Source organism: Perognathus longimembris, chromosome 28 (assembly GCF_023159225.1).
Source record: "Perognathus longimembris pacificus isolate PPM17 chromosome 28, ASM2315922v1, whole genome shotgun sequence".
Taxonomy (NCBI): Eukaryota; Metazoa; Chordata; class Mammalia; order Rodentia; family Heteromyidae; genus Perognathus; species Perognathus longimembris.
In genome coordinates this window covers 2,389,766-2,403,848 of record NC_063188.1, presented here as the reverse complement: position 1 = coordinate 2,403,848, position 14,083 = coordinate 2,389,766, and the positions used below count along the sequence as shown (strand labels likewise).

At 46.4% G+C, this 14,083-nt stretch overlaps 1 protein-coding gene across 1 annotated transcript; it reads left to right on the top strand.

Annotated features, from left to right (window-relative positions):
• The first annotated feature begins 7,325 nt into the window (after positions 1-7,325).
• Positions 7,326-10,602, top strand: LOC125344076 (melanoma-associated antigen 10-like). The gene is made up of 2 exons (XM_048336676.1): positions 7,326-7,528; positions 9,759-10,602. Exons 1-2 carry the CDS (start codon positions 7,326-7,328, stop codon positions 10,600-10,602), a joined length of 1,047 nt encoding a protein of 348 aa, XP_048192633.1.
• The last annotated feature ends 3,481 nt before the right edge of the window (positions 10,603-14,083 follow it).

The window sequence follows — 14,083 nt, the reverse complement described above, 5'->3', positions numbered from 1 at the left end:
AATATTTATCTTTCCAGTATAGTCAAATATTGTGATTTTTTTACGCTATTGTTTATTAGGTTCAGAAGTTAAGAGGAAAACTCACATTACAAAAATATTTATTGCTTTTTATCTAGTGTTTAAAAAAAGCTTTGCTATTTGCTAAAACAAATCGGGATGCCTTCCATCTTAATTGTAAGCTATAACAAGATGCTATGGTATTGCAATTTGCTTGGAATTGTGAAAGAACTTAACATTAAATAAACCAATAATTAAATACTGGTATATTTCTTTCCTTGTTATTGTAGTCTGTCATTATGGAAAATTTAAAAGAATACACTGGGGTCTAAGTTCAAGTAGCAGAACACCAGTGGCTCATGCTTGCAGTTCTAGCTAATGAGGAGGCTGAGGTCTGAGGATCCCAGCTCAAAGGCAGCCCAAGTAGAGAAATCCAAAGACTGTCTCCAGTTAACTGGCAAAAAGCCAGAGTGGAATTCGAGCTCAAGCAGTACTGTGCCACACTTGAGTGAAAAACTCAAATGATCACTGTCGGGACCTGATGGATCCCTTCTCCTCACTTCTCTAGAGGAGATGCCCAAATGTTGGGGTCTCTAGGACCCCTTCCCCCTTATCTCCCGGGGGAATGCCTGAACCTCAAATCTATGGAAGAAGCTCTGCCCTACCCCTCATACCGGCAGAAGGAGTAAGGCGTGTCCTTACCGGACTGCTCTAAGCTGAAGTGGGATGCCAAAATCCCTTCCTCGGCCCCCCCATAATGTGTCAGGAGCCTCAGGACAAAGATGTCTGGGAGACGGTTGGATGTTTGAATGAGTCTCAAAGGATTTAATTGGGAGGGGGTATAGTGGTAATGGCGGGAAAGGAGGGGGACTGGCCAAAGGGCCACTCATAGGCTAAAGTCCGTGTCCATCAGGTGATGTCATGAAACTTCCTTTGTGGGCTGGACAACCCCCCTCATGGTGGCACCCACGTGTCTGCCTCCCCCAGGGGCGGGGTCTTCTCTTCCGGTTGAGGCCGAAAGGTGGGAGTGGCTAGCCCCAACACTGTCCTAGGGATGGGGGAAGGGCAGAGTCTCTGGAGCTCTTGTCGCCCTTCTCCCACCAAGGCCAAAACTGAGTCCCCCAAAATCACAACACCTTGAGTTCAAGCCCCAGAAACACAGAACACACACACACACACACACACACACACACACACACTTCAGTGCAGTGGCCATTTCCTCCTGAAAATGTCATGGAGTATCTGCTCCTGCAAGGCTGTCTGTTAGCAGTGGGGTACTAGGTAAGTCAGACCTGTCCTGGGATGGTGTGGTCCAGGAGGCAGAGTCATTCAGGGAGATATTAAGAGGTTCTCTGAAACACAAACACCCAGGGAATGAGAGATGAGGAAGTGGGAAAGTCCAGGGAGAATGCGCGAGTGTCCACGCAAATACAAAACAGTTTGGGTTGGAAAAACAAATGCTTTTGTAGGAGTTGAATTTATGAGGCTGTGGCGGGGATAAGCTAGAGCTTCACCCCATAATGTGGGGCATAAGCCTGAGAGGACCAAGTCCCCTTTGCATGCTGCATAGAGCAGAAAGCAATGTTCACGGGGGCAAATGTGACCAGATTATAGCACAATAGATCTAGGTGACCTCTCTATTCTCCAGCAAGGATTTCTTGGATGAGAACGGCAAATCTGTGTTGAGTCCTAGAAATTCCTGCACAGATACACTTCTGCATGGCTTGGGGAGCCAGAGCTAATTATTAAAATGCAATGTTGCAACTGCATGGATCCATGGTCATGTGACCATATTTAAGTGTCTGTGGACAGGTGATCATCCCATTTGCCTCAAATAAATTTCTCTCAGATGTCGTCAAGACTTACTTTTTGGTGATCACCTGGGAGCTTTTCCATCCCATCTCTCCCTTTTCCCAGGGTCCACAGAGGTCTGCCTGGGTTTTCTTTTCCAGTCTATAACCCACTTCCTTAGGCTGTCAAATTTCAGTGAATATGCAGACTTGCTCCCCTGGTGGCTTAGTCTTGTTACAATCCTCAATGCCCACTTACCATAGTAATAACTCAGGCTTGGCTTTTACCAGTGTAGGAAGAGAAGGCATTATTTTGTTTTCCAGAAGTCAAAGGGATGTTTGCAGGTAGGAAGTAAGCCTGATGATTCCAGTGTATGGGTGTTTTCAATTTTTTAACCTTTCTTCTGATATTCTGTCACATGTAACAAGTTGTTTTTTAAAAAAATATATCCATCATTGAAAGGGCAAACTAAAGTTTTATGTCTGTAAGGAAAATAATACATACAGAAATTTCTATCAATTAAAAATGCTTCTAGAATAATTAAGTTTAGCAATGTTACTAGATATAAGATAATTATGTTTACAGTTTTATTGTAGCAATTAGCAAATGGAAATTGAAATAAAATCACAATTTAAATTATTATTTGAAAAGATGGAATAAAATAAAGATGAAAAAAGATGTAGAAAGTCATTACCCTAAAAACTAGAAAACATTGTAAAGACAAATTAATAAACATCTTAATACTGTGAACAGTAGAAAATAAGCATGGGCATACTGGTATATCTTTTGTGTACTGACTTCTGACTTTTTGTATGTACGAGTTGCATGCTGATAAATGTATATAATAAAATTATACACACACACTTGTTTTAATGTGTGGGGATTTCTTTTCTTACATCCTCCTTATATTTTGTTTTCTTGCCAGGAGCAATTGCAATCAAATTGAGTTACAATCTCATAGATTTGATCACATTTTCCCAATGGCCGATAATACTGAGGTTTTCTCTCATGGTGTTTGACCACTTTTTGACCATACAGCATGTGTTTGTTAAAGACTTATGATAGAATTAGTTGTTCGTGAATCTGGGTTTTTTTGTGTGTGTTTTTTTTACCATTTTAACTGATTAACTGATTAAAGAAGGCCCAACACATGTGCTTTATCACTTGATGTTGAATGTGAATAATTCTACGAAATGTAATCACTGCAGTACCTGTTCTAGTGTCTTGGCCATAAAACAAAATACGATGACTGAACCAAACTGACACATCAAATTCATCATCATAAATATTGCTCTCCATATTAAAATGTAAGTCAAAATGAATCACAGGCCTAACAGTCAAATACAGATATTTGTATGTAAGATCAAAGAAAAAGTTTCTCCTTTGAGTTACATGTCATTCAGCTTGGATTGTTGTAAGAAGATGCTATCAGTATGTAATTGAAGCAAATGTTTATTTCTTCACAGTTCCCGAGGGTACAAGTCCACAGTGCAGGCCTGGCAGGATTGGTTTCTGGAGGTAGCATGATTTCTACCTGAAATTACTGTTTCTTAGTGTTTCACTATGGCCTTCCTTCAGTCTCTTTGAGAGAGAGAGAGAGAGGGGGGGGGACGGACCTTTTTTTTCATCTCCACTCCTTATAAGAATACTAATCGTGTCCCATCAAGGCCCTAACCTTTTGACCGCCATTAACCACCATTACTTCCCTAGAGGCCTCATGGCCACACACAGGATACTGGTAGTGAGGGCTTTGATTCAGAAACTGATGAAAGGACACGAGAGCAATCTGGGTTCTTGGATTCCACCCCTGCCCTCCAGATTCCTGTGGTCACAGGCGAGGTGCATTCATTCCGTCCCCCAGCCCCAGTAGTCTGCAGTCATTCTAGTATCAACTGTAAAGGCTGAAGCCTGAGGTTCTATCAAAAGTGTCATATAAATGGCGTATGAGTGGAACATGAGTTAGGATGGCTCTTGACAAAATTTCCTCTTCATATGGGAACCTGTGATAGCCAACAAGTTACGTGCTTCCAACCACAATTATGAAGGTGCTAGTGACTTGCACATACAGAAAGTTGTTTTAGTAACCTCGTAAGGTGTGTTAATCCTGTGTTCAGCCCTGGAAGCTGCAGACAGACAACACAGTTGGACTGTATATTGGCCCCGCTGTAGGCAGTTGGGCATCTGAGGGGGGCATTGTGAAGTACACTGTGACATCAGGTACGTGGTCCATGGAGAGACCCCTTGTGAGTTTCCTGTGAGGTCTCCAGTGAGGTGCCCTCTGAGAACGACTGTGAGGCCCCCCCGTGGGGTTCCCTATGAGAACACCCGTGTGGCTGCTGTGAGGCTCCCCATGAGAACGCCTGTTAGTTCCCCATCAGACGTCCTGTGAGGACTGCCATGAGTCCCTTGGGAGAACACCTGTGAGGCTGCCCGGGAGAATGCCTGTGAGGTGTTCGTGAGGTATCCCATGAGAATGCCTGTGAGGACCGCAGGTGAGAACGCTTGTGAGGCCCCTGTGAGGTTCTCTATGAGAATGCTTGGGAGGTCCCTAGGAGTCCTGTGTGAGGCTCAATGTGAGAATTCCCATGAGGTCCCTTGTGAAAACTATGTGAGGACCTCCTGGGGCCCCCATGAGAACACCTGTGAGGCTTCCCGTGTGCCCCCTCTCCGTGAGGTCCCCTATGAAAACGTCTCAGAGGCGCCTATGATGTCCACTATGAGGCCCCCGTGTGCCCTCTGCCGTGCCCCCCCCCCGTGAGCTGCCCCTTGGGCTCCCCCGTGTGCCCCCCCCTCCGTGAGCTGCCCCGCGAGGCCCGTGTGAGGCCCCTCCCGCCCCCGTGTGGTGCCCGGCGGGGGGCGGGGGTGGAGGCTCTGCGTGGCGGGAGGGGGAGCCATGGCCGCCTCCCGTTCGGCCGTTTCGGTGGGGGGGGGCGTCCGTCCCCGTCGTCTCCCCTGCCGCCCCCTGCCCGCCGCTCCGCCGGGCCACGCAATGTCAGGGTGCCAAGGCCGGTCGGGGGCCGGGGGCGCAGGGGGACCCCGAGTGCCTGTGGGGTCAAGGGGGAGCTGCCGGTGCACGGACCGCGCTCCCCAACCCAGGCCACAAATCACGTGCGCTTGCCGCCGTGGAGCCCACCCGGCCCCAAGGGAGCATCCGCGTCGACAAGGGCGCGAGGCACGTGACCGCCTCCGCCCGCGGCCCACTTCCGCCGGAAACCGCGGACGGACGAGCTGCCCGCGCCGCACAGCGTCGAGCTAGTTCAGTCGCGTCCCGGGTGTGTGGAGGACGGACACGACCCGCTGAGCCTCGACGCCGTCAGTACTCGGGGAGCCCATTGGAACCCCTCAACGCTTGGTAATTCCCAAATAATAATTTAGCCTTCGCTCTGTAGTGACATTTATGTGACAATGGGGTGTGTCAAGGGAATGCTAATCCCATACTTTTCTTTAACCTTCGCTCCGAGTTTCCACCTCAGGGCACCATGGGCCTCAGAGCCTCAGTGTGGACCTATGGCGGGACGTGACTATATAGAATTGCTGGGGCGTCGAGTGGTAGCTGGGGAGGGGGAAAGAAGCCTCGAAATCTGTAGAGAGAGCCCAAATGCTGTCCTGCTGCCCTGACTCCCGTTTTACCTCAGCATTCCCACCTTTCCCTTCGCTCCCCCACCCCTCCGCCACTCCGACCTGAGGTAACCCCAAGCCCCACAGCGTGAGTGTCACACTATGGCGGCGGGAAGGGGAGGGGGAGTGACAGGGAGGGGAGGACAAATGCCTAATGTGCAAGGTGCTTTAAAATTCCACTTGTGACCACTGGGGGCGTTAGGTCTGAGGAGCACCGCCATCCCGCCGGCCTTTGCCGTGCCCCTCCCCCACGTCTATGTCTAGGAACAGGGACCGTCACCGCGCTGCTCCTTTATGCGGGAAGACGCTGCTGGGAGCGGTGGCTGTAGGTGATGGGTCCCGATAGGAGCGGACGGATGATGAAGGACTCTCAACATAGATGAGCAAGCTAAAATTCCACTTCTCCTTCATTTTGCATACCTGCTCCACTAGGTGGACCCCTACGAGCATGCCCTCCCCTCCCCCACTCCACACACCTCACGGGACTCTGGGATTTGCTAACTTGGTCAAGTTCTGTATCCCGAAATGGCTGAGCCAATGGGTGGGATTTCTAAGGGATCAGAATAAAAGATGGGAAAGGACGAAGTACCCCCCGAACATAGAGGGTACCCTAAAATAACACTGCACTTGTCTCATTTCAGTACCACTAGATGGCGTTCGGTCTCGCGACCACCGCCGCCGTTCCCCACCGCTCGATCGCCCGGAGTGCAGCGCGCACCTAGTGGCACTCTGCACTAACAGCAGCCTCAATGCCTTGCTCCGGTCTGTGTCGGGAAAAAGAGGCTGGAAGGTCTTGAGGAGTCAGATAGGAACTAGAGCCGAAGGGAGGAAGCCCACAACCACGTATCGATACCCCAACATTACATTACTGCCTTCTATTCCACCAGGCAACACCAGGGCACGTTCAGTCACCACACGACTACCACCTGCCTTCCGAGCCTGTGGACCAGACATCAGTCGTCGTGACACCCAACACTGGATAGACGAACAAACGAAGCACCCCCAAGGTACAGGTCACCCTGAAAATCCAGCCCTGTGACATATTTTGGGGGGGAGTAAGATGCTAATCCGGGGGATTGAATGCAGGACCTAGACTCTGTCCTTGAGTATCCTTGTGCTCAAGGCTGGAGCTCTACCACTTTAAACACACCTCCACTTCTGGATTTTTACAAGAAGTTTAGTGGAAATAAGAGTCTCACAGACTTTCCTGCCTGTACTTGTTTCAAACCACAATCCTGACCTTATTGTCCAAACTACCTACAATTACACTACCACCTGCCTTGCCTTTGTTTTTTTAATACTAGCACCACTAGGGAACCTTGAATCAGGCAGATGCCCCTCCCCCCCTACCCTTACCCCTCCTCCACCTTTCCTTAGGCCTGGTGAATACCTACACCTCACATCTTTGTTCCATGACTGTGGAGGAACATGGCTACAGGGTCGTCTGTGAAGGGTCAGAGTAACAGTTGACTGGAGGGATGAAGCACACCCAAGGTACAGGGTCCTCTCAAAATCTAGATGTACCTCCTACTTATCCCTGGCAGCCCTAGCAGGCATCTTGTCACACAAGGCCGATCACGACCACCCCCACTACCCCTTTGTACTCAGAGAACCCTGGGAGTTATAACCTTGTTTGGAGGTCTGAATAACAGAAGTTCACACTCTGTGATCAGTCACATGACACTTGGGGAGAACGAGAATCAAAAGCACCCTCAACACTGAAGATCCTCCAAAATTCTAGCCCTGCCTTCTTCTGTACACTGGCACCACTGGCAAGTGTCAAGTCACATAAATACCACTACCTCTTGCACACCTTTCACCACCTTTCTCCTACTCTCTTCTCCCTTAGGGATCCTTGGGACATATACTCTTGCTTGGAGGTCTGGAAGGCAGAGGTTCTGGTTCTATGAAAGATCAGAATGAGAGTAGAAGAGGACACAGGCAGCCCCCCCACAAAAGGCATAGGATTCCGCACACCCAAATCCCATCACTGCATACTTTATCACACTGGTACCACTGGCGGCATGGAGTCAGGAGGGTTACCAAGCTTACCCTACTTTTCCCATACTTCCTTCAATATTTCTGCTTTGGCAAACTATGGGAGTCACAGCACAGCTGGGAGGTTTGTTGGCGTTGGCAGAAGAGCCTAGGGAATTTCTGAGTTGTTAATGTGATAGCCAAAGGAAGACAAAGGAAGTATATCCCCCCCCAGAGCCACTCCTGCCACTATGTAAGATCTACACAAGGAGCTTTTAGTCAGTTGAGTGCTGCCCCCATCCCTTTCTATAAGCCTGAAAGGATAGTGGGAATCACAGACTTCACCTGAGGGGTGAAGATGAGGTTAGCATAGGACAGTTTCTACACTCTGCAGTTAGAATCCTTGGTAGTAGGGTGATGGGTGGGGGCAGTTACTGTAGCCTCGAAGTATAGGTTCCCCATCTCAGGCTTCCAGGTGAAAAAAAGGAAGGGAGTGACTATTGTTGGAGAGGACCTTGAACTCCAGGAAAACGGAGGCCCCATGCAGAGTGCTCATGTCAGTAATGCCTGACTTCTATATCTCAGTTTGAGAAAAAGTGGAAATTATTTTAAAGCAGTAGTACCTCTGGCAAGCACTGTGAGAGTCCAGACCAAGCTGAAGTTAAGGTGAGGGCATAGGAAGGGTTAAGATTATCCTTGAGGCTTCCATCCCCAGGCCTTGCTATGGTACTTCCCATGCACTTTGATCAGGCAGATAATTCCTGACCTCTGCCTCTGGAGCTCAGATAAGATGGGGTTTTCTAAAGAGGACATCATCTTAACAGAAGGAAGAGCACAAGTCCTGTTAGAACTCAAGATGAGACAGGAGGGAGAACTGGTTGATGTGGTGGTCAGTGAGCTGATATCCTTGCCCTCAAGATGTGTGTACAGATCAGCAGAGAGAAAGGGCCAAGGCCCCATGAGGAGTAAGTATGAATAGTTTGAGGACATTCCATGCAAGAGGACTCCCCGAAAACAGCCACATCTGTAAGGCTAGGTGACTTCTTCACGGGTGTCCACATGAGCTGCTTCTGCTTTCTTTCAGATCTCAGGACTGTGAGGCCTTCAAGTAATTGGAGGCGTTGGAAGAGCAAAAGGGACCATACCAGGTCAGCAGACCTCCTGTCCACGATCTTCCAAGAGCCAATGTAAAGGGTGGAGGGATCACACTCACAAAAATACAGGGCCCCAGCCCCAACCTGCCAGCTGTTGGAAAAACCTAGGCACTAGGTGGATTTGCCTTCCCTCAGCTCCTCTTCTACTATCTCACAAAAAAGGACTTTGGCTTAAAGATGGCAACTTAGCAACATCAGGAAAATTCTAGACCTTGCCTCTTATCAAGATGAGAAATGACAGGTCTCTTATCCACCTGTTCCACACTGAATTTGATCTGTCTTGCTTTTATTCCTGGGAGGTATAGCTAGATGTGGGGTCCTCTTTCTGCCTTTTCTCTTGGGAGGGTTGACCTTTGTTGTGAGACTTGTCCTTAGTCCACCAATGGGAAGGATAGGGTTCAGGTTCTTCCAGGAGACATTTGGTGACTCACAGTGAATTTATATTCTCCACGGGAAGAGTTGGAAACTCTTAGGGTGCAGCCGATCCTTCCTGTACTAGTGGCATCCCAATGTTCTTTCCGTAGGTTATAGTCCCAGAGACCTGCTAGGTGCCCCTTTCATGAGTTCCAGAGACCAGGAGTTAGGATTTGGATTTCACACAATATCCTCAGATCACAGAGAAGATAAGGCCCAGAGAGAGTTAAGGAGTAAAGGTGGGATGGACATCCTGCATGTGTCCACAGCCCACCCAGAAACATAGAGGGCCTGTGCTGTCAGCATCACAGATCCTACTGACAGCTCCAGAGTATTCATCTCTGAGCCATGTTTATCCCCTCCCTCAAAATCTTACAGGACCCACCCACCAAGAAGACAGGAATCTTGTCTGGAAAGCCTTAATATATCACTTTAACTTCTCAGTTGAGGCCACTCACACTCTTCCCTCTCTCCCCCAGGCCTGTGACTCCTCATCACTAAGACAAGAACCATCATGCCCCAAACACCTAAGCGTCGGCGCATCATGACTGAGGAAAACCCTCACACCTCACATGAGGAACAAAACCTAATACATATGCAGATTAATGCATGTCTGCAGGAAGATATGTCTCCTTGTTCCACTTGCTCGCCTTTCCCTTCATCCCCATCCTCTTCTTGCTCTTGCTCCTCCTGCTCCTCTCTCTCTTCCTCTTCCTCCTCCTCTTCTTCCTCCTCCTCTTCTTCTTCCTCCTCCTCCTCCTCCTCCACTCCCTCTGATGATGTTGGGTCCTCAAGTGATTCCCACAGTTCTGTGGGACACAAGTCTAGAAAACGAAGAAAGCGCTCTTCAAGCACTGAAGAAGATTCATCTGACTCAGAGTCTTCGCCCTCAAGTGAAATAGATGAAAAGGTGAATGATTTGGTATACTTCTTGCTCCTCAAGTATCAAACGAAGGAGCTTGTTACTAGGGCAGAAATTGTGGAAAGAGTCATGAAAAATTTCCAGGGAAGCTTCACTTTGGTCTTGAATGAAGCCATTGAGTGCTTGCAGCTGGTCTTTGGTCTTGATTTGAATGAAGTGGACCCCATTAACCACACCTATGATCTAGTTACTGCCCTGGGTATCACATATGATGGGATGGAAGCTGAAGTCCACGGTGTGCCCAAAACAGGTCTCTTGATATTTATTTTGAGCCTAATTTTCATAGATGACAAGTGTGTTCCAGAAGAGGAGATTTGGAAAGTGCTGGGTATGATAGGGGTACGTCCTGATAGCTACCACCACATCTATGGAAATCCTGGGAAGCTTATCCTGGAAGAATTTGTGCAGGAGCAGTATATAGAGTACAGGCAAGTGCCCAACAGTTTTCCTCCTTGTTATGAGTTCCTTTGGGGACCAAGGGTCCTGGCAGAAAGCACCCTAATGAAATTTCTGCAGTTTTTGTCCAGTCTGATTGGGAGTGAACCCAGCTCTTTCCCCATATGGTATGAGGAGGCATTGAGAGATGAGATCGAGCGAGCCCAGGCTAGACCTCCTGAAACAGATGCTAGTGCAATAGGTATTGCTGTTGCCCCAGACATTTACAACCTGGAGAGCATTAGTGGCTACTACCCTACAGAAGGGCAGGCTGGGGCTAGAAATACAGTGTAAGACATCCCAGCCGCACTATTTGGAGGACCAAGGCATTTATCTCCTTAGTATTCTTAAATGTTGTAACTTTTACTACAGTTTATTAGCTTCAGAATTTTATACATGTTCATTGCTTTTATCCAGTTTAAAAGTTATTGTTATTTAGTGAAACAAATCAGGATGCCTTCCATCTTAATTGTAAGCTGTAACAAGATGCTATGGTGTTGTGATTTCCTTGGAATTGTGAAAGAACTTAACACTAAATAAAACAATTAAATGATTATTATATCTCTTTCCTTGTTATTGTAGTCTGTCATTATGGAAAATTAAAAAAAATACATTGGGCTCTAAGTTCAAGTAGCAGAACACCAGTGGCTCATGCTTGCAGTTCTAGCTAATGAGGAGGCTGAGGTCTGAGGATCCCAGCTCAAAGGCAGCCCAAGTAGAGAAATCCAAAGACTGTCTCCAGTTAACTGGCAAAAAGCCAGAGTGGAATTCGAGCTCAAGCAGTACTGTTCCAAACTTGAGTGAAAAGTCAAATGTCACAACACCTTGAGTTCAAGCCCCAGAAAGACACACACACACACACACACACACACACACGTTTCAGTGCAGTGGCCATTTACTCCTGAAAATGTCATGGAGTATCTGTTCCTGCAAGGCCGTCTGTTAGCAGTGGGGTACTAGGTAAGTCAGACCTGTCCTGGGATGGTGGGGTCCAGGAACCGGAGTCATTCAGGGAGATATCAAGAGGTTCTCTGAGACACACCCAGGGAATGAGAGATGAGGAAGTGGGAAAGTCCAGGGGAGAATGCGCGAGTATCCACGCCAATACAAAACAGTTTGGGGTTGGAGAAACAAATGCTTCTGTAGGAGTTGGATTTATGAGGCCGTGGCGGGGATAAGCTAGAACTTCACCCCATAATGTGGGACATAAGCCTGAGAGGACCAAGTCCCCTTTGCATGCTGCATAGAGCAGAAAGCAATGTTCACGGGGGCAGATGTGACCAGATTATAGTACAATAGATCTAGGTGACCTCTCTATTCTCCAGCAAGGGTTTCTTGGAAGATAAGGGCAAGTCTGAAACTTCTGGACAGGAACTCCCTTCTTTTTTTTTAATCTTTAATGGGGTTTGGAAGCTGATAAGCTGATGCTAGATTTTTTTCGGTGATGAAATAAATCAAAATAGTATGGATGAAGGGGCAGTTTTAAGGGAAGAAGAGGGAGAGTGAGGGAGTGCTGAGAAAACACAACGAAGATAATGGTATGAAAGGAGAGAGGGTAGGGAGTACCTGGCTTTTGATTCAAACTCCAGCAAGTGCCCAGTAAAGAAGTGTCCTTCATACTTGGGTTTTACACCCTGCCCTCAAGGAGGGGATATGTACTGAATTTGCTTCATGAAAGTTTGTTTTCACAGATGAGCTATTCCATGTCCTACATAGCTGCATATTCTCTAAGCTGTCCTAGTGGAAGCATGAACACTTCAAGAGAATGCCAGGGTGGAAGAAGCTGGTATTAAAAGAAGTGAAAGGTGCTGAGCACATACACAGATGAGCTTGCCTGGGTGGTCAGCAGCCAAAGCTGTCTAAAAAGTGGGAGATGAAGAAGGACTATGGAAATCATGTACATTGAAACTCGACTGAATTTCTTTCTTAAAAACACCAGCACCCCCAATGAGATGAAAAATAGTTTATTTGCAAAACTCTAAACCTAATTTAAAAGGGAAAAACCCATTACCATCCTTTTATTTCTTGCCTGTGAATCAATAGCACAGGAAATTCCTTATTTTCAGTGTGCTTATTGACATATATGTATGTGGATATATCCAGTCATGTGAAAAGGAACAAACATAGGGTTTTGAATAGGCATCCAAAGATGAGAAATTTCTCAACCTGAGATGATAGATATTATAGAATATGGAGGACATATAGTTGATTTTGTACAGAAGATGCTTGGACAGTGACATACTGTATTTGAATGCACCTCTCCCCTAGTATGCCCTAAATGAATATCTGAAAATATTTCTACATACATATTAAATACTCTCTTTGGATTTCTGGATGGGTCATTGTCTCCCTTTAAAGCCTTTCTATCTACACTATACTTTGGATGACTTTGTTGTCTTAGATCACTTTATGCTGTTTTAATACAATACTGATTACCTGAGACTAATCAATTTATGCAGAAAAAGAGACTTTCTTCCACTGGTTTTCAGGCTGAAAAATCTAATATTTCAGACCCTCATCTGCTCAGAACCTTTTTACTGAGCCATAACATGTTGAAAAGAAATACATGTTGATTCTATAGTTTGAATTTTCAATGGCCCCCAAGGCCCTTCTGTTCTCTGTCCAGGGCAGTGTTGGGATAGGTGAAGTGTTCAGGAGATGAGGCCTAATGAATGGTCTGGGGTCATTAGTGGAATTTCCTGGAAGGGTCCAGTACTACTCCTACCCTTGCCCATCTCTGTTATTGCTCTTGACTATGCGAGGTAAGTGAGCATCCTCTACCCTGTACTCTCCATTCTCAGCAATAGAATGACTACCCTTCTTCCAATTCACCACCTCCCCTCTAAGGATTTTTCATAGTCTCGTCCTTCTAGTGACCTTGTGTCTACCTTTATTTCTAGTCGTGCTGAAAGCTCTGCTATGGGGAAGAGTACTCAACTATTGCCTTTGCCTTGTTACCTATCAGAATCAAACAACACTGCACACATTTTCACTTTCTCTTTTTCATTAGTGTGTACAAATTGTGCAAAAGGGTTTTATTGAGTTATTTCCACACATGCTTATCATATACTTCCCACAAATTCACATGTTTCTTATATTCATTATTTTTTTTCATTTCCTTTTAAAAGTACTCATATCACATGCAAGTAACTTGAGCTAGAACAAAGAGTGTGAAACATTTTACTTTTATATACCCCGTCCTCATATCTATAGGTTCCTCACCTGTGGTTTCAAACAAATGAATGCTCTTCGTTTGTTTTTCAGGTGTTATATGTCATGGAGAGATAAGACATACAGGATAATGCTTGTACATTTTAGGTAACTGCTATAGCACTTCATATAAGGGACTTGCACATTAGTATAGTTTGCTATCTGTAGGAGATCCCAAAAACAGTCCCTATGGATATCAAGTTACCATGATCAACTTTGGTTGTCAAATTGGTCAGATTGAAAAATTCCTGGGAGATTAGGGGGACATATTTCTGTGGGTCTGATTGAAGGTTTTAATACACAGATGGATTCAAACTTTGAATAGGTTATTTGGAAGGTGATGGAAGTATGTGAGCTGGATCCTAGTTTGTCTTTGTCCCTTTCTTGTTTCTTGCTGCTTCATAGCCACCATGAGCTGAGCAGCCCCCTCTACCATATGTTGCCGGTGTCCTAGGTCAATAGCGATGGAACTGGCCATTTTATTTACACCTCTAAAATTTTGAGCCAAAAAAAACCCTTTAATCACCTCTTTAGAGGGTAAATGGACTTAGGGACACACACACAT

Coding starts and splice junctions, on each gene's coding strand:
- LOC125344076 (XM_048336676.1), top strand. CDS start 7,326: ATGAGAGTAGAAGAGGACACAGGCAGCCCCCCCACAAAAGGCATAGGA. Junction 7,529..9,758: donor AGTCACAGCACAGCTGGGAG/GTTTGTTGGCGT, acceptor TGATTCCCACAG/TTCTGTGGGACACAAGTCTA.